Source organism: Heloderma suspectum, chromosome 4 (genome assembly GCF_057233095.1).
Source record: "Heloderma suspectum isolate Gila_16-S chromosome 4, 16-S_ref, whole genome shotgun sequence".
Classification (NCBI taxonomy): domain Eukaryota; kingdom Metazoa; phylum Chordata; class Lepidosauria; order Squamata; family Helodermatidae; genus Heloderma; species Heloderma suspectum.
Window position 1 is genome coordinate 218,163,388 of NC_139461.1, and position 26,465 is coordinate 218,189,852.

General features: G+C 41.0%; 1 protein-coding gene across 2 annotated transcripts in view; it reads right to left on the reverse strand.

Annotated features, from left to right (window-relative positions):
• CACHD1 (cache domain containing 1) overlaps positions 1 to 26,091 on the reverse strand; it is a 175,967-nt gene extending 149,876 nt beyond the window's left edge. For both annotated transcript variants that reach the window (XM_084848253.1, XM_084848254.1), the window contains exon 1: positions 25,325 to 26,091. In XM_084848253.1, coding sequence (XP_084704379.1) covers positions 25,325 to 25,567 — 243 coding nt within the window. In that variant the 5' untranslated portion in view covers positions 25,568 to 26,091. The remainder of the gene's footprint in view (positions 1 to 25,324) is intronic.
• Positions 26,092 to 26,465: the final 374 nt, after the last annotated feature.

The window sequence follows — 26,465 nt, forward strand, 5'->3', positions numbered from 1 at the left end:
TAAACAGTCACAGAGTTCTGATTTTCTTGGTGCAAAGTTGGGTGCAGAATAAACCCAACCCTGATTATTCATAACTTTTTATTACATAATTAAGGAGTAAGGAAAAGTCATGCATATTTTTTAACATATGAAGGATTGTTTTTTTCAACAAGGGCTAACATGCAATTGTGCATCTGCTGTGAGCTTTGAAATTCATGTACCACACTGCAGATCTGGCCTTCACCTTTATATATTTCAAAAATGAGTTGCTAATGAGTAACAAAATGGATTTTGGTTTGTTTTAAAATTGTACAATGTACTGCACTGTAATACGTGTAATACACAAGAGATATATGCACCAACAACATATTCGGCTAAAAAATATTTAAAACGGAATGGAGAACGTTGCATGCACTTCCTTGACTAAAAAGAAAACAACATTCTGTATTCTGTAGTAAGACAAAAATATTTTCCCCTTTATTTTCCTTTAGATAGCAGTATTTATTACACATCTTATAAAACTCACAAACTGCTCTGTACTTTCTTTATGGGGGAGGGAGAATTTATAGCCACTGTTTTGGACTAAAAATATCCATGTAAATGGACAAATGCTACAAGCTGTAATCTCATCTTTTAACAAGTTTATAGTTAGAATATCAGACAACAGGCAAAAGGGATCTGAACCAATGTATGTGTTCTGGCTCCCGTATCTATAGCAAGCTGTCTAAATATGAATGGAGTAAGACCAGTTTCTCCTCAGTCAGAATGGTCCTCACTACAAATGCAAAAGCTCCATTTGTAGGAGGAGGAATGAAAGTATTAAGTGCTCACACCACAAATGCCAATACCAATCCGTTCTGCTTTGCACACTACCAATTCCCTTCCCCCATCCCCATCTCTTTCTCCTCCCCCTCCAATTATTTTCCATTCAAGCTTAAAATTAGAAGGGTTTTTTTTTTTTTACTCTGAGTCAGAGGGACTTGGGAAGCTCCACAGGAACTGCAGAGAGATCCAGAAATGGACAATAGCAACCCTTCACAAAGCATTCTTTCATCTAGGCAGTACTTCTATTAAAAACATCCCTTTAACGTGCACACATTTTATAAAGAGATTATGAGGAGCAAACCCAAACACTAAATCACCCACATTATTAAGTTTTTAATTTTAATACTAAGGGAGGAAATGCAAGGCTTACAGAAAATGGAGCTGTTTACTCTTTTACAGCATTCAATGGTTGCTCCCAAATGCTTCAGCTGTGGTTATTATAAGACACATTCAAAATCCCAGTTGCCTGATGTTCCTGAGTGACTATGTTCTACTAATATGACCAAGACATTTATGAGAACCTCAACATTTGTGTTCTTAAAAAGTAATTCCACACTTGTGTGTGTGTGTGTGTGTGTGTGTGTGTAATCCCTGTGCCATGAGCATGATTTGGCTTAAAATACAAATCTTAATTCTTCTCTCAGACATTTAGTATGTGATTAACAGTGTCCTCGAATCTCAGCTTTCCAGCTTTCAGAGTTGAAGAGACATAAGGAAGACATCTGCATAGTATTTTCAAAAAGCTTAGTGTTCAGCCACAGCTTCTTTGGCCTGCATGACTACGTGCCCTGCCACCACAACCCCCGTTATTTTCCAGACCCTAAATACAAAACTCACCTGCTGCCACTATTCAATTCCTTGCTAAAACAACTGCAGGTTCTACAAAAATGCAAAATAATGTGTGTAAATTTAAAACATTTATGCAAGAATTAAAAAAAAAAACAACTTCCAGAATGTATGGTGTACAGAATATAATCCAAGTACAAAGTCTTGATTAAGAAATAAATTAATAAATATAAGTGTGTCATGCCACGTGTTCTCTTGTAAAATGCTAGGGCCTATAGTCTTCCAATTCAAGAGTACTTCCAGCATGCTTTCATGCAAACTTTAAGGCGCTGCTCATTACAGCTCTAAATTGTCAGGCACAGTATAACTTGAAAATAGCTACTCCCCATGTGAATCTCCCCTATTATTAGGATCTATGCAGGCAGTTCTTCTGCTGAGAGGTCCACACTTGTGTGAGTTTAATAACTGAATAATGGAATAACGGAATAACGGAGTAACAAAATAATGGAATGCCTCAATAATGGAACAAATTGCCTATGGGCTGCAACTTAGTAGAACTCCTATACATTTCTGGAAATTAATAAAAACCCTCCTCTCTTCCCCTGAGTTTTTCCAGCAAATTATTTATATGATAGTTGAAAACTGGGTTTTGAGGAATGTGAATTGATATTTTGTTGGACCATTTGTTTTTATGTGACATTTTAATTTCTGTTTGTCCAAAACCTTGTGTATTTTTAGTAGAAAAGTTTATAAACAAGCAATATTGATGCAGTAGATGTACTCTGCCCTTGAGTAGTCTTCTTTATTGAAGTGAAACATTTTGTCCTTGACAATAAAATGACCGAGTTTGGATGACACACTGCAGCTGCTAGGTTGCATATCTAATCCCCACTTGGGCGTTCTTGTGTCGTGCAAGCCTGGTGAGCATGGGTTATACAAGGATTAAACAAACAGACCATGGGTTATGCGAGGGTTGTTTAACCCTCACATAACCCATGCTCGCTGGGTTCACACAACACGACAACTCCTGAGTGGGGGTAGCATTAAAAATGGCAGTTGCACGTGCACACACACACACACACACACACACCTGCACGCAATGCCGCCTCACCGTGGGTTAAATCAATGTTTAGTCTGTCACTTTTTGTTTTGCCTTTTCCTACAGAGAGCAGGGGTGTGTGTGTGTGTGTGTCTGTGTGTGCGTGTATCTGGGAATATTTGGAGGATAATCCCCTTTAAAATACATGTTCTGTATGATACAAATCAAGGTTAAATTATATAGTTTTAGAACATAGTTTTAGAGAAGTTGTATACATTTCAGAGATGGTTACAGCAATCCTATACATGTACATGTCTACTTAGGAGTAAGCACCACTGAATAGATAAATGATATTGAGGCTGTTCACACAACATGACAGTTCACCGATAAGTAGATTTATCTATTTTCCTAACTTTGGCTGCTTTAAAGAGCTCTGCTGGGTGCAATCCTAAACACACTTATCTGAGGGTAACTACCATTGAATGTTCTAAAACTATCAAATTCAACTTTGATTTGTATCCTACAGAATTTGCTTTTTCAAAGGGATCCTCCTCCAAATACTCCCATGTGCAGACACACACAGCCCATTCGCTCTGTACGGGAAAACGCAAAACTAAAGATGACAAACTAAACAAGGATCAAAACATCAGACCAAGAGCCACCATCCCAGGGAAGACAGGGAAGCATGTTGTAGCATACACAAGCTGTCATAGCTGAAAAAGATATAACAGAAAGGTAGTTACGGTTGGGCTGGGGTGGTGGTGTTTTGTTTTGTTTTTTGAAGAACAGTTTTCTTCTCAAAATGACCAATGGTCAGGGATTATGGGAAATTTAGTCCAAAACATCTGGAGGACATCACTCCCTGATGTAGTGGATAAGCACTATAGATCAAGAGAACAAAGTCCAAAAAAACCCTTAGGAGGTGTTCTTGAGCTGGATGCTATCTCTCAACCCAACTTAAGTAAGAGTTATTGCAAGGACAAAACAGAGGATGGGGACAACATATTTGCTGCATTGAGCTTCTACGAGGATAAAAATCGAATTGATCAATGAATAAGCTGTTATTTTTCATCCCAATCCTGATTGACTGAATTCCCAAACATCATGACTGATGATACTAAGTTGCACAAAAAAAATAAACCATGTAAAGAGAGAGAAATAATGGAAACAAAAACTTGAGATACATTTGGCTGGCAGTTATGAAACAAGGTAAACTATCAGTATAAATTAGTGACAAATATTTTTCTTGGCTGCCTATTGTTTTCAGTTGTTGCAGACTTGATATACCTTGATATCCTGTCCAAACTGGTATGTGCTACTTTCAAATTGATTTTTCTCCCCCAAAATTTACTGCACCACCTCTTTGCTTGTTAGTTTTCACTATTTAAGACTTTATTTAGATCTTGAAAAAATGATGCTACTTAAAGTGAACCATTCCACATGAGAATAGAATAGAATAGAATAAAACTTTATTACAGTCAAAGACCAGCTCAAACACATGAGCATTATGTATTATTTCTACAGCTATCTCAGCTTAATCTTCCAGATTTCAAGACCAAACAACATGTTACATTACATTAGAAAAATACAACCAGTAAGCAATCCATAACAATTTGCAACTTCTTGCTACCAAATAAAGCACTCACTCGTAACAAAATTTACTTAAAAAGTCTTCCATGGTTAGTAGTTATGAGCAGATATTTTATTAATTCATGAGACTAAAATGTTCCCTCATGAGCTATCTACAACCATGAATACCTTCAGGAGACATGGCTTACAGATCTGTTGGAGACCATTCACAGTTTGTGTGGTACTCCAGGAACAATAGTGTTTGATCAGTATTTACCACAGTAAAAGTATGCAATATGAAGGGGAGGTGCACATCCTCAAACAGTTGGGATCATGTGTACTGCAGAACTATGACCGTATTGCCATGATGTGTTCACTATATTTGGAAATGAACCAGCCCTCCTTCACATTTTAGGGCTGGTTCAGAGGTAATGAACTTAGCTTCATAAACCATGGTTTATTAAATCAAAAACAAGCACTTGGCCCTTACACTCCTCCCTTGCCCTCCCATCCCCATATAAACCAGCTTTGATGCTTCTATTAAACCACAGTTTTTCAATGAACCAAAAAGCTGTGGTTTAATATTGGCTCACTGTCCAAAATATGAAACCAGGATGAATGGCAAGGGACAATAATACAAGCTTGACACTAATTTTTGACTTAATGAACTCAGCTTAGTAGACCATAATTTATTATGTCTGAAATGGTCCTATAGGTTTACCGCAGAGAACATCAGTGTTATCTAAAGGCCTGCCTCTGCATGCATAATGATGACAAGTAAGCCACAGCAAGATGGGCTCATTCTCTACGGTTAGGTGTCCTCTCTGGCATAAATTTTTCCTTCCTTTTTTTCACTTGCCTTGCCTACAGTTAAGGCTTATGGTGGCACTAATTTTACCAGTGGCTAATGCTAAGCAAAGTTTGCTCTTAACTTGAAGGCTAAACTAACCATTCTCCGTAATCACATAGTGTGGCTATGCGTGATAGTACTTACTCCTGTGTACCAACACAGCCTCGACTTGGATCAGGACCATGATGTTCTGGGAGAGGAGGTTAAATCATCCCCTCCACCCATTTTTTTCTCCGCCCACTATGCGGTGGGAGTGGGGACATGAAAAAGTCACCTAGGAGTCAATTGAGGCCTTTTCTTCTTTCTTTTTTTTTACCTTTCCCTTTTTTACCTTCAGTGAAAAATGGTTTAACCATCGCCTCCTAGAGCACTGTGGTCCTGATCCAAATTGGGGCCACATGGGCTTGCAAAAAGAGGAAGTAAAACAATCACACATAGCTGCACTATGCATGATTAGGAGAATGCTTAGTCTGGCCCCAAGAGTTGACATTAGCTTAAAACCCTGGTTTCCAATTCAGTTAATAGTGAACTGTGGATGAGCTTAATAAAGTCAATGAAGCTCTTAATATATTTGATTAAAGCAAGGTTTGAGACAATATCTCTTCCTCTCATCTGTGTTTTTAAAACAGAAAAGGTATGTTTTTAAACAAAAGGACAACATAGTCTGGAAAAGCGATAACTTCTTTTTTAATGGTTAACTATAATGGAATTTGTTTTCAATGAAAAAAGGAATATTAGGCTGAAATTTCAAACTTTATTAATATTATGATATGCTCCTAGGCAAAACATAGAATACTTATATACTAATAAATTGTAGATCTTTTTCAATATTTTTTTTAGCCATAGATTAAATCTGCCCAAGTGACCTGCTGAGAAATCCTCTTGCAACCAACACTATTTCCACTCTCTTGCTTCAGGTTGACAACTGCAGGGCCATGTGGAGGAAAGATTTGGCCCACAGGACATCAATTGCTGACAACTAGCAATCTATCTCAAAAGACAGATCAATATTTTATGTTCTACACATGAAATTTTTTAAAGGCTGACAAAGAAAACTAGTATTTTAAGGGTAGATGTTTCCCTTTTATTACTTTGCTATTGTATCCAAAAGTACAATGGTTGTTGTTTTTCAAAGTAAAAAGATATGCCAGTCACTACCTTACTATACTTCTTATCCATTATTTCTTAAATATAACACCACAAAGCTTGGTTATATTTCAGAACTTAATTAAATCAACCTGCCAGACAGATCAAAATTAAGGCAGATATAATTAAACAATTTTGTAAAACAAAGGAAAAGGAAAAGATGGCACCTGCAAACATTTCTTTATCATCTAAGCACTTCACTGCATGGCTGTACAAACACTATTTATAAACAAATAATTTTGTTTATAAAATTATACATGTATATAATTATATACATTTATAAATGTATACATTTATAATTGACTACAGCCAAGACTACATTCCTCTAATTGGTTCTTAGGCAAGAGGAGGAGATACTCTGGAAACGATTGTGGTAGGGAAACGTTATCTGGCCACCATGACATCAGCACCAGAGGGAGAGAAGAAGAGCACACATGGGTGCAGATGCATTAATGGAAGCTTATGAGACACCATCACAAAGGTCAGTGGATTTCTACCCTACCAACTTTAACCATTTATAAATAAGTAACTGCATCATCCGTTATACGCATGGAATTACACGGCAAACTATAAAATCATTAAGGAAATTACTTTTATTTTGAACAAAGAGAATACCCTTTCAAGTATCATGCAATTCAACTGGGACTAAAATCAGGTTTTGCACCTTTTCTCCAGAGGATATAGGTTAGTGTTCTCAAGTAGTGATGTCTATTAAAAGTAGGGCTAAGTGAGAGGGGTGCATAATTTCCCACTGGTTCATTTCAGTCAGGATCATGGTTACAAACTCCCGCAACTTTCTTATGTAGAAAGAAACCAGCTTTCTTTCCACCAGCTTCCACCATGTTTCACTGATAGTTGCTTCCACAATGCTTCACGTGATCATTAATCTTTGGCATTCACTGCCACCATGTGTGGTGATGGCCACTAAGCCAAAACAGTCTTTAAAGAGGGTCAGCCAAATCCAGGAAGGACAGATCTAGCAATGCCCTTTCAAGGATAGTCAGCGGCTATTAGTCATGATGGCTCTATAGAACCTCCATGTTCAGAGAAAGTTTGCCACTGGATGCCAGCTGTAGGACAGCAACAAATGAGGAACACTGCTGCCTCCATGCACACTCTGTGGGCTTCCCAGATGCATCTGGCTTGCCACTAGGAATAAGATCGGCCTCTGGTCTCATCCAGCAGGGCTTTTCTTAAGAGACCTGAGAGGGCATCTAAATCTGTACATGCAATGCCTTCCATTCAGACTTTTTGTTATTGTATGCTACAGTGTTTGCTACCAGGGTTTGAGACTCATGGGGCCGCAGCAATTCTTTTGGTATACAGTAAGAGATTATTACAGCCTGTGCTATATCCAGTTGGCAAAATTAAAGTGTGTTTTTTTAAGTGGAAGTGCCTAGCTAGAAAGCACAGGGCTTATTTTGTGTGCTTCCTTAACATACATCTTATCAACCTGCCACAGCTAAAGTGATTCCCAAAGTGCTTTATGGCACATTTGGATTTTCTCCCAGTTAATAATTCCCGCTTTCTCTTTTCCCCCAACATGACTGGCAGGGCTCTTCAACATAGCAGTAAAATGGGACAGCTAATTATCTACGAATCCACCTTGCTGCACCACATTTGGCAACTTTTATCTGCACAGGACAGCTGCATTCTCCGTGTTTGAAGTGAAATGTCAGTCTCTGCTAATGCAACAAAGCTTACATCACTAATGATGCCTTGACACTTTGAAGAAACAACTAAAGCCTAATTAAAAATTCAGATTTGTTCTCCTAAGCACGACAATATTAACTACTTTTCCACGAGGGCCTTGTTATATCTTTCCAAAATGTTTCATTTTTAAAAAGTGGAAGAGAAATAGGTTGAAAAACTGCTGTATTTGGGGCATTCACTGAGCCTTTTAAAATACTGTTATGGTTGGAACCAAACCAACACACAGCCATGTAAAACAGTTGAGTTTTACTTCACTGCCTTCCACTCTAATTACTGTAGTGTACACCATTTTGAAGCGGAAATGGCCCCATAACGCATTTATCAGCTATAACATTTTTTTGGTTTCAGTTTCTGTCAGTCAGAAATTTAAACAATCTATATCAACCCAAAGCCTAAGAAGAAAACTACATATGAGTCATTAAACTGGTCAATTTTAGTACAAGCCAGATATAGTATATACATTGTTAATGTAATTGTACACACTGAGTTCTTATAATGCAAAGCTTAATTTAATTGGTCAAAAGTTAATTTTTATGGCCTGTTGAAATACGTTTAATTGGATAAATGTTGCCAAATCATGGACAACCCATCTTTAGAATACAATGCAGATTAAAACAAAAACAAAAACATTGAGACCATGGGCATTAGAACACAATTTACCCCACAGTAGGCTCTACCTGAACATGTGTAATACCATCTACACCAGAGGTCCCAAGCAGCTGAAATTCCTTCCCTTTGTTCCAAAAAATGTCCTCTCAAATTATTCTTTGCAATTACACAATCTGGAAGTATCTGCTTCCTGGTTCCCATCCCTCTTTGTTCTTTTGCTCTCTTGCACATCCTCAATAATTGGGATATTGTATCTATTCTATAGTTTCAAGTCAGCTCATTTCAGACAAAGCCTTTTAACTAGAGTTTGCTAGCTTGGATAAAACAACAAACCACAGTTAAGCAAAAGGAAGGGGCCGTAACTCAGTGTGACAGAGCACCTGCTTTGCATGCAGAAGGTCCCAAGTTCGATCCCCGGCTTCTCCAGGTAGGGCAAGGAAAGGATCTTGCCTGAAACCCTGGAGAGCTGCCTGCCAGTCAGTGTCAACAATACTGGGCTAGATGGGCCAATGGTCTGACTCAGTATAAGGCAGCTTCCTCTGTTCCTATGTTCCAAACCCAACCCTGTGGGAGAAGGAGGGAGAGTGTTCACCTAGGTTCATTCATGTCACACTAAACTATGATTTAACATGACATCTGAACATGGCCAGTGTCTTTGCAGATAAAAGACTGAAAATATAAAAAATACTCCTTGAATGTCTCCAATGTCCATGGTCTCAAAATATCAGCAACTGCTGCTCCATCATACACTTGACTGGCATCTGATACACTGATTCAAGTCACCTAATTCCTCAGCAAAGGAGCGAACATTTTTTTACCCATTCTGTCCATATAAACTATCAACAATTTCTTTGTCTGCAACGACCCTGTTATCAATAACTACAAGGTAATGTAGTTCCTTTGGGAAGGAAACTCAAGAACTTTGGGGCCCAGAGAGTTTTCTCATCCATCCTTCCAGTAGTTAGAAGAGGGATAGAAAGGGAACAAAAAATACTCCGGGTGAATGACTGGCTACGAAGGTGGCACCGACGAGAGAGATTTGGATTCTGGGACCACGGGCTATACTTCCTGGAAGATGGGCTGTTGGCAAGGGACGGGTTGCACCCCACAAAGGATACGAAGACTGTGTTTGGCCACAGCATGAAGAACTTCATCAGGAGGACTTTAAACTGAATCCTATGGGGAAGGGAGATGTAATGTTGGGGGTAACAATGGATGTAGGCGCATGCACTGCAACGGAGAGAACAGCTCTGATAGCGCCCAATAATAGTCTTCAGACACATGTAGGAAGAAAGCCAGACTATGAAGCACATGGTCTTCGATGTCTATATACTAATGCCCAGAGTATGGGAAACAAACAGAACGAACTTGAACTCTTAAATACAGGAGGGAAATTATGACTTGACAGGTATAACTGAGACTTGGTGGGATGACTCTCATGACTGGAATACAGCAATTGAAGGATATAACTTGTTCAAAAAGAACAGGAGGAACAGAAAGGGAGGTGGGGTTGCACTGTATGTGAAAAATACATATCTCTGCACAGAAATACAGGAGGAGGAGCTTGGTAGCCCCATCGAGAGCATCTGGATCAAAATAAATGGAGCAAAGAATAAAAGGAACATGGTGGTCGGAGTCTACTACTGGCCACCCAACCAAGGAGAAGATGAGGATGAAACTTTTGAAAAGTAAATAGCCAATGTTTTAAGGAAGCATGATGTAGTAGTAATGGGGGACTTCAATTTCCCTGATATTTGTTGGGAGACAAATTCTGCAAAACATGGCCCCTCCAGGAAATTCCTGACTTGTGTGGTGGATAACTTCCTTCTACAGAAAGTAGAGGAAGGAACTAGAGGATTGGCTATCCTTGACTTGATCCTAACCAACAGAGATGACTTAGTGGATCAAGTAGCAGTTACAGGAACTCTGGGGGAAAGCAACCATTTTGTACTGGAGTTCTTGGTTCTAAGGGAAGCAAAAGCCGAGTGTAGTCAAACACGTACCCTGGATTTTAGGACAGCTGATTTTGATAAACTCAGAACAATGATCAGTAAGGTCCCATGGCAAGTGATGCTAACAAAAAAAGGAGTCCAAGATGGGTGGGAGCTTTTAAAAAAGGAAATTCTCAAGGCACAATTACAAACAATTCCAACAAGAAGAAAAGGTGGAAGACAACAGAAGAAGCCAATGTGGCTTCAGAAAAAGCTTAGGGATGACCTGAAAACAAAAAAGGACACATATAGGAAGTGGAAAGAAGGCCAAGCTACAAAGGAAGAGTACAGGCAGGTAGGACAGAATTGCAGGGATGGCGTCAGGAAGGCTAAAGCTGAGAACGAGCTGAGGTTAGCGAGGGATGCTAAAAACAACAAAAAGGCTTTCTTCAGATACCTGCATAATAAAAGGCTGAGGAAAGAAATGGTGGTTCAGCTATTAAATAAGGATGGCAAAACGATAACAGATGACAAAGAAAAGGCAGAGGTGCTCAATTCCTACTTTGGCTCAGTCTTCTCCCAAAAGAGGGTCTATGACCCCCCCTGGCAAAGGCGAAGTACAGGCTGAAGGGGCAGGATTGCAGCTTGAGATCGATAGGCATAGGGTCAAGGAACACCTAATTACTTTGAATGAGTTCAAATCTCCAGGGCCAGATGAACTGAACCCTAGAGTCATAAAGGAACTGGCAGAAGAACTCTCAGAACCACTGTCTATTCTCTTTGAGAAATCATGGAGGACGGGGGAAGTGCCAGATGACTGGAGGAGGGCCAATGTTGTCCCTATCTTCAAAAAGGGCAAAAAGGAGGAACCTGGGAACTACAGACCAGTCAGTCTGACATGAATCCCTGGGAAAATTCTGGAGCAGATGATAAAGCAATCCATCTGGAAGCACCTGGAAAACAATGCCATGATTACTCGAAGCCAACATGGATTTGTCAAAAACAAGTCCTGCCAGACAAATCTGACCTCATTTTTTGATCAAGTAACCTCCCTTGTAGACCGTGGGAATGCTGTAGACATCATATACCTCGACTTCAGCAAAGCTTTCGACAAAGTGACCCACAATATCCTCATTAGCAAACTAGCTAAAAGTGGGCTAGAAGAAACAACTATCCGGTAGATCCACAGAGTGCTTATCAATGGGACCTTCTCAAACTGGGGAGAGGTAACGAGTGGGGTACCGCAGGGCTCAGTCCTGGGCCCAGCGCTCTTCAATGTTTTTATTAATGACTTGGAGAAGGAGGTGCAGGGAATGCTGATCAAATCTGCAGATGACACAAAAGTGGGCGGGATAGCTAATACTTTGGAAGACAGAAACAAAATTCAAAGTGATCTGGATAGACTGGAGCACTGGGCAGAAAACAACAGAATGACATTTAATAGGGATAAATGACAAGTTCTGCACCTCGGAAAAAGAAACCAAATGCACCAAAGATGGGGGATACGTGGCTCAACAACACTACAAGCGAGAAAGATCCTGGAATTGTTGTTGATCACAAGCTGAGTATGAGCCAATAATGTGATGTGGCTGCAAAAAAGGCAAATGCTATTTCAGGCTGCATTAATAGAAGCATAGCTTCCAAATCTGGGAAGTACTAGTTCCCCTCTACTCAGCACTGGTTAGGCCTCATGTGGAGTACTGTGTCCAGTTCTGGGCACCACACTTTAAGAAGGATGCAGACAAACTGGAGAGGGTTCAGAGGAGGGCAACAAAGATGATCAGGGGACTGGAAACAAAGCCCTATAAAGAGAGACTGAAAGAACTGGGCATGTTTAGCCTTGAGAAGAGAAGACTGAGGGGAGATATGACAGCACTCTTCAAGTACTTGAAAGGTTGTCACAGAGAGGAAGGCCAGGATCTCTTCTTGATCATCCCAGAGAGCAGGACATGGAATAATGGGCTCAAGTTACAGGAAGCCAGATTCCGGCTGAACATCAGGAAAAATTTCTTGACTGTTAGAGCAATACGACAATGGAACCAATTACCTAGGGAGGTGGTGGGCTCTCCCACACTGGAGGCATTCAAGACAAGGCTGGACAACCATCTGTCAGGGATGCTCTGACTTGGATTCCTGCATTGAGCAGGGGGTTGGACTCGATGGCCTTGTAGGCCCCTTCCAACCCTACTATTCTATGATTCTGTGATTCTATGTAATTGAGCAGTTTCCATAAATGGATTGCCAAACTCCCTGAAGCCATCCCTCAGGGCATTATGTGTGTGAACTCAACTCTCAGGGTGGAAACTGAGCCAACAGAGCCCCAGAGCAGTTCTGATTCTGAGGAGAAACAGCAATCCGTGGGAGAGGAGCTCGCTCATCTCTCACAAGCACAGCAGCTGGCAGAGATTCCTCCTGCCAGCATTCCTGGGAGAGATAGTGACCCTAGCAGTGAGAGAACGCTAGAAGGGGGCTTGCTGGACGCTCAGCGCAGACGCAGGGAGTGACGACAGATGGACGCGGAAAGGAGGCGCACCACTAGTTTGGCGCGCAAACAACGGTTGCGTCCCAAGGACCCAAGGGAAAGAGGGGAGGATCTCTCCCTTACCCATACGTTCAGGGTCTTCCCGTGGTTCTCCTTCAAACGGGGACCAACTGTCTTACCTGGAGCTTAGGCTACTCTGCTATCTTTCCCCAGTGCTGTTCCTTGCTTTGTCGCTAGTGATTAGTATCTGAAAGAGTCATAAAGTAATAAAGGAATAAAGTCTCAGAAAGAATCCTTGTCGTCTTGTGTCCTGAGTTGGCTATTGGTGGGGACTGCAAGAGGCAGCTAGGGCACTCCTGACAGCAACTTGGAATTCTTTGTACTGGTCATGGTGAAGGGAATCCTTCTGCTACTGATTAAAGGTGCAATCCCATGCATTTTTAGACAGAAAAATTCCTAAAACTCCCAGTATTCCCCAGCCAGCCTGCTCCCTCCTCATTTGCATCCTCCCCCAAGACCGGAGCTCCAACCTCAGGTGAGAAAGTCACCATAGTGCTTTTCATGGCGGCTGCAAGTGGCAGGGGAAAACAATCCATGTTCAGATTCCCTCCTCTAAGGTCATAGGAGTGTCTACAGACTCAGATGAGAGAATCCAAAATATCCTATGGTCCCTGATATGCGCTTCCAGGAAACACAGGATTGCTCTCTCCATGTTACTATCGAATTCCTCAATTAATCAACAGATCTTCTGATCACTGACTATTCAACTTTTCAGTACTGAAGGATTCTCTGTCAACCTGCTACAACACGCTTTATGGCATTATGTTATGTACTTGGACTAAACTTTTTCCAAAGGGAGATAAATTTGTTTTATAAACCAAGTGACCAGAGTCCATTTCTTTCACAACTGATTGCCGGTGTGATAATGATCAAGGAGACTAAAACAGGATCATTTCCTTCAGACTATCACTATGCAGTAAAGCAATTTCCTTCTCTAAGCAAACATATGAAAAATAGCAAAGATTACTCTGAGCTACAGGTATGACATCCAGTACAAACATGGGCATCCCTTGGATTATGTGGAATGTCATAACACAAACTCCACAATCACACTGTCTTTTTCATGCACTTCACTCATAAGCTGGTAATGTATATCACAGCAGTTAGCTGAAGGCTTGCTTTGGTGACATGCATTATATTCAAATGGTAATTTCCACTACCAAAAGTATATATTCCAGCGCTCAAAATGACACTGTCAAGACAACACTTCCTTTCAACAACTTGAAGCACATGAAGAGCACCAACACTGAGAAATTTACTTCTTCTGTACAAGTCAGGATAATCAGTGAATGAGCCATTGCAATTACTGGAACCTGAGTTCTGTTCAATTTAGATGTCGATATAGGATGTGCTTCAGTCCTAAAGGAAATCAACCTTGAGTGCTCATGGGAAGGACAGATACTGAAGCTGAAGCTCAAATATTTTGGCCACCTAATGTGAAGAGAAAACTCTCTGGAAAAGACCCTGATGCTGGGAAAGACTGAAGGCGAAAGGAGAAGGGGACGGCAGAGGATGAGATGGCTAGATAGCATCACCGATGCAATGAATATGAATTTGAGCACGCTCCAGGAGACAGCGGAGGACAGGAAGGCCTGGCGTGCAATGGTCCATGGGGTCATGAAGAGTCGGACACGACTGAACAACTACAATAGGATGTGCTATCAGTCTACAGGTATAGGTTATTTCTCACAATCATCTCCCAAAATGGATTCACGGACCACTGTAAAGCATGTTTGTGTTTTTAGCATTATTTCCTTCAGTTTTAGAACATATGATATCAACAAACCTATCTGAAAAGGAAAATTAGACACTATATATTCATTTTGATTATTTATTTAAAAAACTAAACATTATTAAATCATATTTTAATGTTCACCTCAAAAACAACAGAGGGCAGTATCCAACAGGGCCATTCCACTGGTTCCGTTGTGCTGATGGGACTCACTGCTTGCACAAGAGGACCTTCGCACTTCTAAAAAATTATTCCAGAAACAAGCAGAAACACTAGTTTTCCAGCACTAGGGACAGATCAGTGGACCACCCTTCTGGGAGCTGCACTGACCTGGTCCATTCTAAATATGAGTGTTTTCTTTCATTTTGGGTTATTTTTAGAACAGCAAAAGCCCTGTTCTGCAAGTGGTGGGTCCCACAAGCATGCCAGCACAACAGGATACTACCCAGAAAGCACCACCATATTCACACACATATAATATAAAAAGCATACACCACATTGCAATCTTTCAATTTTACAAAATCTAAAACTGACTGTAAAACCGATATGAAAACAGTTGTGCAAAAATGCACATTTTTGTCACTGCTTGCAATCCCCAATTTTGATTATTTATTTCTAACATAAAATATGGGACTATAAGATTCTAAGCAGTTTGTACAAAAGCAGTTGACCAGCCCTATGAATACATTGTTAGAAAGTTAGATACTTCCCAAAATCAACAATGGTCATTGAATTTCTCTTTATCGTTAACGTTTTTACCATAAGAACGCCCAACGCAGCTTACAACCAAGGTCTCAAAAATACAACCTAAATTAACATAGCATTGCATATCATTTAACTAACAAAATTAGATTATTAAGACATTACTAAAATGACTCACCCATATAAAATCACTCTATGCTTCCAAAAATAAAATCCATTTGGATCGTTTCCTAAAACTCCTGCTATTCTTAAAAGGAGAGGCTGGCTCATATGGAGAGAGTAATTCCAGCCTAAATGAGTCACATGCAGGGCAATCCAGTGCTTGTCTACCCAGAAGTAAGTTCCATTCAGTTCAATGGGACTTACTCTCAGGTAAGTGTGTATAGGATTGCAGCCTTACTCAACAGAACAACTGACGATATCGCTCCCACCGGTTGCACGTCCATGTACATCACCTCAGTTGTCTACATCTGAGCACTGTGTTTCAGATGATTTCAGATATCAGATTAAAGTTGTCTTGAAAGTTAGGTCTGCAATTGCCTGCAAAGAGACGCAGATCTCCATATGATGCTGCATTCAATGTGAGTCCACTGTCTGTGTGTTCACACATTCATACTGAAAACATTGATCTGGTATTACCAAATGTATACTGCCATCTTCCCTTTTTAATTATTTATTTAACTTTATTTTAGGACACCTTTAAGGGTGTAATCCTCTCTAAGCTGCGTACAAGATAAAACCATACAAAGTGGATACAATAAAGATCAATAAGTACATATTCAATAAAAATCAATGAAAACAAAAATTACCAATCAAACCAGCAGCCCAGGACACTGTGAGGAACGCCAGTGAAAACAGGTGAGTCTTCGGGTTTCCTGAAGACCTGCAAGAAGGTGCCTAACAAAACCCTGATGGAAGCTGATTCCAGAGGTGCAGGACCACCACTGAGAAGGCCCTGTCCCTTGCACTCACCAGCCTAACTGCCTTTGGATTACATTCCTCATAGGTTTTGGTTTGTCTCTTATAAGGGATAGCTACCCAAACATCAGGTGCAAACAGAATCAGCTAGGTGGCTGAGTTGCTGGCAGCATTAGCCCCATATTTCCTATAGACTAGACCATAATAATGTGTGTCCCAGTGACACCAGATTACACATTTACACTGCGATGGGACAATTAAAATGTTTGTCAAATTTAAGGCTAATTAATGTTTTAAAATGTGTTATACATAGTTTGAGGCAGTTTATAATTTGAGCTAGTATTCTTTGTCAATTGTCATGGGATTATAATCACATGTATTTGATCTCTTTCCACCATCATATCTTAGGCACAGCCAAAGCCTGACTGCCTGGTAAAACTAAAATAATTTGACTTTAATACAAATGGTATAATTCTCTGAGGGCAAAGTTATAGATAATTTAGCGCAAAGCACTTGCAAAGACACAAAGCAAACCAGCAGGATGGGGAATTACTCCCCTCTCACATTTCTTTTAGCATCAGTAATTTTCAAAGTGTGTAAATTATGCAATAAATAGCAACACAGAAGCCTTTAGATAGAAGTGCAGAGTATATGGTGTCCCTTTAACTCTGGCACATTCATTATTGTATGGGCACTACCATGTTAAAGTGTGTTGTGAATTTTTTGACTTGGCAACCACAAGTGTTCTTCATATGCTAAGTCTCCAGCCAGCTTCATGTTTCATCCAATTACAACACCCAATTCTGAAGTGATCCGCTGACTGTTGCATGTTTTAAGTCTGCTTTTTCTTCACTAAATACAAAACATGCAGCAGTTTAGTGCTTCACAGGCTGAAGATCCCACTTTAGGTTATGCAGAACCAGAAACTTATCATGAACTGGAAAGGTGGACCTACTATTCCTATTTTAATTATATGGTATTTAGATATACAAGTACAATAAAACACAATTAGTGGACATTTTGGAGGAAGCGTGTGATATTCATACTCTGGATGGTTGACAAGTCTTCCATAAAAGCCATGCTGAATCAGATCGAAGTCCTATCTAGTCTAGCAACCTGTTTTCCAAGGTGGCAAACCAGATGCCTACTAGAAGCCCACAAGCAGGACAAGGAACACATGTGGTCACTTCCAAGAAACCACATGTATCAGGCAGTATCCTGCCTCTGATACTGGAGACAGTATATCGCCACCATGACTAGTAGCCATTGATATCCTCAATAAATCTGAGGATTAAAGTGTTCTAAATTAGTGGCCACAACCGCATTATGATAAAGCTGTGTGAACAAGTGTTTCCTTTCGTCTGTCCTGAATTTTCCATCATTCAGTTTCATTGGATGACCTCAGGTTCTAGGATTATGAGAAAGGCAGTAAAACTTCACCTTATCAACTTTCTCCACACCATGTATAAGTTCGTACCCTTCTATTACTTGTCTTCTTTTCTGAACTAAAATGATCTCAAAGGATTATTTTGGTTGCCCCTTTCAGCACCTTTTCTGGCTCTACAGTATCCTTTATGAGGCAAGACAACCAGAACTGTACACAGTATTCCAAGTGTGGTCACACCATAGATTTGTATAAAGGCATTCTGATATTGGCAGTTTTAGTTTCAATCTCTTTGCTAATGATCTCTGAGATAGAATTCACCCTTTTCACAGCTGCCACACACTGGGCTGATCTTTTCCATGAGCTATCCACCACAACCCTAAGACCCCTTTCCTGGAAGTCACTGCCATTTCAGATTCCATCACTGTATATATGAAGTTAAGATTTTAGCCCCAATGTTCGTCACTTTACACTTACTTATACTGAACTGCATTTGCCATTTTAATGCCCACTCACCCAGTTTAGACAGATCCTTTTGCAGCACTTCACAATCCCTTTTTTGTTTTTTATCATTCCAAATAATTTGGTGGTATTTGCAAACTTGGCCACCTCACTGCTCACCCTTTACTCCAGATCATTAATGGCCAAGTTAAAAAGCACTGGTCCCAATACAAATCCTTGAGGGAACCTCAGTATTTACAGCTGCCCGTTGTGAGAAGTGTCCATTTATTCCTACTCGATGTTTCCTGATCTTGAACCAGTTCTCAGTTCACAGGAGGACACTTCCTCTTATCCCATGACTGCGAAGTTTACTAAGGAGCCATCTTACCAGATGGGCAGCCAAATAGTATTAACAGAACCGAACTCCAGCATGTTTTACATTGTACACATTGACTATCATTGTCATTATTATATACCATCTGGTCACAGATACATCTTTGCACTAATGAGATCCTGCACCTGTGGGCAACTGTACGGGATTCAGCTCAGAGATGAGGTAACCACCCTCCCATTTCTTCTGATGTCTCCAAAATCAGGAGATTTCTGAAGGATCTGCAATAGAAGTGAATCTGCCTGATCTTAAGACTCATCTCCATTTCCTGTAACGTCCTTCACAGTGCTGAGATGTTCTGATCACCTGCAAAAAGTATATAGTACCAAAAGACTGCACAGACGTAGTAACCAGTATTGTTTCAGTAGGAGTTACAGTACAGTGGGCATGCCAGCTATTCATTAACATTTTGCCCCTTATACATGTTAAGCACAAGGAAAACACACACATCTCCAAAAAGTAGAGAACATACAGTGGACACATGATGAGGAGCACCACGCAGTTTCTTGGCACATGCCCACTGGATCTTTTGAGACATCCTTCTTGTCTTCACATTTTTCATATACAGGCAGAAAAATACAATTGCCATATAAAGTTTGAATCATTCCCTCAGAGACTAGTCTGGATATCATGAGCTTTGAAGGAGAACAAATGTCAATGCCTGCCAACTTGCCTTCTTATTTCTGAGCTTTTAATATATATTATTATCAGTTTCAAGCTTATATCAAGTACTATGAAAGACAGAAACTCAGAAGTCACAGGCTGTTCAAGAAATAATTGGCATGGCCCAAAATACTGGAACTTTCAAGGTTCTAACAAAAGCTTATAGGTCACTCCAATTTTTTTTATGTGAAGCATACAGCTTTTGAGTGATACAGACATGACTCTCACCCCAAGCAAACACTGTTATCCTTAAAATACTTGCTCCTTAGTAGTACCAATGAAATAAACATGTTCCTCCAGAGCGTTAGAGCTCAAAACCATGTGGTGGTTCCACATGGACCTACAGCCCGACTGGAGTCCACCAGGAGAACATTCAGTGTGGCAGTGCCCTTTCTTTGGAAGTTCCTGCCCCTGGAAGTCAGGCAGGCACCAACGCTGTGTTATTTCCAGCACGTCCTGAAAACTGTACTGTTCCAGGAGGCATTCCTTAATTGATCAATCATGGTTTCTATTAGCATTCTGTTTTTTTTTTTTAAAGCATAACTTTAATATGGTGTTTTAATCTTTTTATTCTTTTACTATTTTATCTTTGGGGTTCACCACTCCGAAATCTGCTTCAGATATGGCATGGTATACAAATATTGTAAATAATAAAATAAATAAATAAAACCTGTTAGCTATAAACTAGTGACCAATTCTTACATTACAACCATCATGTGTGAAATCTGTGGAAACACTTCTGAATGCAGGAGATTCCACACAGCAGCTGTAATGAACAGGGTCTGGTCACCTAACAGACCACCACAATGGCACGGATAATCCCTATGCCACTTCCATACATTCCTGATGTGAAGTGAATCATCTTAGGAACAAACTAGACGTTACATGGAAAATGCACAGAAATAGTCTGCTTTTTTCTTTCTCTTTTTAATGAAAAACAGTTGTGGGAGGTTACCAGTCTGATCAGAGGAATGGGAGGGAGGGGACTCTCTGGCCATTTTCCATTCTAAAATTAGGATGGGACAGTTACTTTTCTCCCCCATGGGTGGAAAAGCAAGTCACATTTTAAACAGAAGAAAAGCCAGAGTGGAAAGGGTAGCCCTTCCCTCCATTCTCCAATCAAGCTAGCAGCGTCCTGCAGCTGATTTTCATTATTAAAAATTTAAAAAGTCAGGAGACATACACACATCTCCCATCTAACATCTAGTGCAGTCCTTACTATGGAGCCACATGCATGTACATCACTTTGTACATGCAGCATCAAGTGATGGCTTGCATATATGAACAAGCTATCAGAGATTAATCAACATCAATAGGTACTTTCATATTGTCTGAAACCAACTCAGACCACAATACATTTCAGAGGAAATCATCCACACATTGGGCTGAGAGTCTCAAGTGTAAAATAAGTAAGTGATTGCACATGCATGCATGAGCTACTCTAGTCTTCTCCAAGCAATTAATAAAAAGCAATGGCTAACAGCCTGATCCTATACATGTTTACTCAGAAGTAATTCTCACTGAATTCAAGGAGACTCACTCCCAGGTAAGTCAGCATAAGATACATTGTTGAATTACCTCACTGGTCTATCAAGAAAAGAAATTCCCACTAATAATTAAACATTTCAATTAAACTAGAATGTTTTCACCCAGCATTTAGATGTATTGCATTACCTAGACACCAGCATCAAGCAGTTTGGAATCAGCCTAGTATGGCTTGACACCGGAATATAAAAATACCTTGGCACCAACATTACATTTGTATTACAGGTAAACACCTATGCACAGGGCACACCACTGAAAGTTACAGTGTTATCTTATACCTAATTACAAATACTACACTACAGAGACCTGTATTATTTCTCATTTATGAAATACAGTACAATACTATGCATGTTTACTCAGAATTATGTCCTGTTGTGTTCAGTTGGGCTTACTGTGTAGTAAGTATATTTAGGATTGCAACCTAAGTTAAAGAAAGCATCAAGTAGTTTTCATTTAAATGCTTATGATAATACTACTGATCAACATCAGCCAGACTCTTGTTCTGGATTATGAAAATACTTTACAGCTATTAATGAGATACAGCCATCAAACTGCAGAATCCTTTATACTTTTTATGTAACATTCATACAGTGCAAATGATTTATTTTCTTACTTATTTTGATAAAAAAATAGTGCAAGACACACAGTTATAAGAGTAGCCATGCAATCATCATCAGTATACTAAACGCAAATTAATACATCTATCTGTATTTAAAGCCTTCACACCAAAGTCAAAAGTTATTAATTCTTTGTGCTACAGAAAATAAAAAAACACTTGTATTTGCAGGCTCCTGTTTAGGACAATGCATTACTGCTACCATCCTCACTCTCTGTACAATAGATGTGTATTTTTTCACTATACAGATGTGTGTTACCTTATCACAGGTATTTTGGAAGAATTTTTTTAATATTTATATTAGAACTGCAAATCAAGCACTTCCTATTCATTGGGTATTAGAATTGTGATAATTCATTACATACAAGAAAAAACCTACAAGCTGACAGCTATAATCTGAAAACAGTAGGAAGACGCCTCCGAAGATTCCTATCAAAAGTTCAACATCTCAAAAATATTTTGCCCTGTATTATATATATGCACCCACCAATGGAGGGTCTTCTGAGGCCAAGAATTCCTCTGGTTCTTCTTCTCACTTTTCCAGCTGCTTGTTCAGTGACAGATTTACAGGTTCTGCTTCATCCATTCTCCTCCTTTTGGGCGGGGGATTTTGGATCATTTCTGTGGTGGGTTGGAGGCGGGTTGCTCCCTTACAAATGCTTCATGGGCAATTTTAACTAATTACCACAGATTCAAATGTACCCAACTCAACCTCTCAATGTGCATTCACAAACACTTCTGATATTTCATCTCAGTACCAAAAACTCACAATACAGCTGAAATGAAGTTTCCTGCTTCTCAAAGAGGAAATAAAAACCCTCTTGTGCTTTTCAAACCAACTACAGATAAACACTCCCATCCCCCCCTCATCATTAGTCTCATGAATCCCGGAGTGGCCATTCACTTTTCTGTTTTCATGCTATCCTGATTGCATCACGTCCTTCTGCTTAAAGATGACTTAGGGCGCAATCCTATGCATGTTTAGACAGAAAAAGTCCTACAGCTACCAGCATTCCCCAGCCAGCATGGCTGGCTAGGGAATCCTTGGAATTATAGGACTTTTTTCTGTCTAACTATGCCTAAGATGGCACCCTCAAACAGTCATCTTACACCAAATGCTTATAATTTTTTCCATGGCCATTAAGCATCTACCTTGGCATCTATCTTAGCTTCTATCGTCAATTCTACTCTTATTTAATGGTCAAAGAGAACACTGCATTCTCCTTCATCCCTCCTGACCATTTTCCCCTCACATCTGGAATATCAACACAAGTGTTTACCTTCAAAACTTCTTCTATCTAGTTCTCATTTGTTTCTACATTCCTTATACCACTAGTCGCTCTTCTCCGGGCTTAGTCCTTGTCATTCCTTTCATCTCCTTCAGTCGGTCTCTAATTTTAGGCCTTCTTCCATGCTGCCCCCACTGCAAGGAGCAGACTCATAATTAAGGTATGCAAAGGTCCTTCACTGTTTTTCTAGATCTTCTATTTCCTTTTTAATATATTCCAATTATAGCAGACAGCTGACCATGCTCTTAGGACCATAGGGAAATCCTCTATTATAGCATCCTAATGACTGTAGACCTTCAGGATAATTAAAATGTTTGACTACCACATGACTTCCCATACATAAATTAACATACTATATTGGGGGGTTGTCAACAAAATTACAATTTTCTAAATTAAGTATTTTCACTCTAGTGACTTACTTCTGTGTTAAATAACTTCAAAAATCATAGCAAAGTTGCCACCACCCACTTCAAGGTGAAACAGATGCAAGACAAAAATAATTTTTTTTAAGGGCACAGACCACAACATGAATATTAAAACAGGTTTTATTGTATTGATGGCATCTAGCATCACACGTCCCAATTAACAATAATGTGCTATACTAAGGATTTGCATCAAACACTCTTCCTCAAGCCAATAAACGGTTAAGAGATACAATTCTTAGGGACAGATCCTTCGTCACTCAAATATGCTGAAAAATTAACAGGAAAAGTAGCACATGTGCAATGTGTATGCATTTAATGTGCCTTGATATATATTTTTTTAAATGCCTTGTGCGCACACAGTGATATGCAGACATATACCAGTAAGGGAAAAGTTCATAAACCAAAGAATCCATTTTAACTGTACAGCATACCGAAGAATAGTAATATTCCTTGAATGGGATTTCCACAACCTACAGATTATACGCAGGTTTCTCAGGGAGGAAAGAATGTGCTGTTAGCTCTTGTGGGAGCAAGGAAGTGACTTCTGAATTCTCCATAGTTCAGTGTATCAATAATTCACTACTATCTACCTTGTTAAGCGAAGTCATTTTAATGCATTGCTTCTTACTATAAAGGAGGGGAAGAGAAGCACTGACAAAGCTCAAGCCCTAGGAGGGCTCCGAAACAATAATATTTCAAAAGATAGGAGAAGGGAGCGGGTTTGAAGACGATAAAGGGCCATTTGGGCACAGACCCCCTGCTGCTTCCATAGAAGTATCTCCTTTTCAATCCGGGAGGCTTTTAAAACTGCCTTTGCCACTGACCGTACCTTGCATTTGCAGTGTGTTTGGGATCCAATTTCACCTTTTGTCAGGGGAAGCTGCCGTTGGTTGTTGTAACACAGCTATTAGCCTCCTTTACAGAAAGCACAATAGTCAAACTGTCATTAATATGCAACCACAAAGGCAGAGGTAGGCTATAATTACTAATCTCCTCGCTCCCTCTGAACTGGGGCAAATTATGCAGTGCCGGGAAATGAGTTCCGGGAGGAAAACAATAAACTAGTTAAACTGCATTTCCAGATTTAAAAAGTAAACTATTCCTATTCTGTGTACATCTCCATTTATCAGTTTGACACTTTCCCCCACCCGCAATTTCTTGCCAGCTTTAAAATAGAGGGAAGCAGAAAAATCCGAAAATGTCAAATGCATAATAATAATCTGAACCAAAGCACTCAACCCCACCCCCCTGCCAGGAAGCCTTCAGTTTACATAATATTAGAGATAATTAAACCACGTGGCAACTCGAAGGAGAAACGTTAATAATCAGTTTAGGATTCAATTCTATGCTCACTTAACTTGGGAGAAAGCCCTATTGAACTCCAAGGGCTTTATCCCCAAGTAAACATGTATAAGATCATGCTGTTAATGTACTTTCTTTTTGAAGAAAACTGTCACTAAAATAGTCCAGAGAGAAAGCCGTATTGATCAACAATCAAATATAATTCCACACTTTTACGAATTATGGCTCCAGAGTTCAGAGGCTGGAATCATTCAAACTTTTCAGATCTGCCAAGGATTTCCATAACCACCTCAAAATGAAGTCGGTCTTTGGAAAAGGACAGAAAGTATGTTCCAAGCCTCCCCCCGCACCCCACCGTCCACATACACCGAAAGTATCTCTGCCCAGGAGGCAAGAGCCTGAAACCAAGGAATCATGTTTCAACATTCATCGATGCTCGCTTGTATGCGAGCCTGCTGTGATCAGAAGTCGGCAAATGGTGAGAAAACATGAACTCTTGCTGCCTAGATCCCCCCGCCCCGGTTCCCGCCCCATATCAACGGGGAGAGACAAGTTGGTGCCCCACATTGTGGAGAGTGGGGAAAGACGCCACTAGGAAAGAGGGTTCAGTCCCTGCACTTGGAGGGACGGATGCTACTTTCAATCAAGATTTTGAGTATCGAAAAAGCAGACATTCCAACAAGCAACAGCAGCACACTCATTTAGTCGCACTACAGAAAAAAGGAAAAGGAAGGAAAAGTAGGAGAGATGATTTTAAAGTGGGTGGAGGGTAAGAGAAAAGAAAGGGGGGGGGAACAGGAAGAAAGGATGAAGGAAAAGGAAAGAAAGAATACCAGGAAGGAAGATAAGAGAGGAGGAGGTTGAGAAACCAAGGGAAAGCGGGGCGGGGGGTAAGGAGCAGAAGGGACTAGGAGAGGGGGAGATTACCTGCATAGTGACCACCCCGAGCTCCTCCGTGGCCAGTTTTCTCATCTGAGTGGCTAAAACTTGCGCCTCATCCAAAATGGAAAACTCCGAGTCGGCGGCGCTGAGCCTCCAGAAAAGCGCCATGTAGACGACCCAGAGGGGCCGCCGGCCAGCGCTGCCCCTTCTCCAGGGGAGAGCCGGGCCGCCAGAGGGGCGGCGAGCCAGTCGGGCGGCCTCCTCCAGCGCTGCCGGCCTGCTCGCCATGATGCTGAGGGCGACTTCGCGAGCGCCCTGGCGGGGAGCGCGGCGCGCAAACTTTCCCGAGCGCCTCCCAAACTTCAGCGTGGGGTCGGGGGCGGGGGGAGATGCACGCTAAGCCGCGGGGCTCCGGGGAGCGGCGACCGACGTCTCCATGCGAGGGCCGTCGAACGCGCGAACCCTCCGCGGACCTGCCTCCAGCCGGACGGCCCGGCCGAGGCGAGCGTCCGGCGGTCTTCCTCCCTGCGCCGGGCAGCCAGTCGCTCCGCGCGCCGGCGCTTTAGCTCCAGGGCCACTGGGAGCTCTGCCTCTGCCGCCGACTGAAAACAGCAGCGGCTGCGGAGAGCGGCAAACTGCGGAGCAGAGAGCGGAGCAGGAGCAGCAGGGCCGGGATCGGAGTCACCGAGGGGGAAAGGGAGGCGTCTGGTGCCACCAAGCTGCGTGCAGCCTCTTGTGCGCAACAATGAGTCGAGTCGAAAGAATGGAGAGCCCGGGGAAGCCTCGCGCTCCCCGACGGCGCCCCCTGCCACGACAGGCAGAAACTTTCCAGCGAGCCGAGCCGGCCCACCTCCGCGCGCCTGCAGCTGGGAGAAAGCGCGGAGCTTTTCCAGAGCCGCCGCAGCAGCCTCGTTCACCTGTTGGACTGCGGGGATCGTCTGAGCGTTTCGCAGCTATCCTTTGTTAAACTTTGTTTTTTTAACTGGCCCCATCCATCTCCGGTCTTTTTACCGGATACGTGTGTGCGTCTTAGTGTTACCTGCCTATTTACTGTATTGCATCGTGCATCTAAGTCAATTCATTCTATACCTCCCAGAACGCTTAAGCCACAATTACTTTGCAGTCTTTATAGTGCAACAGGCCTCCACTGTTATATCTACTACTATAGAGGTGAGGAGCAGCTAGA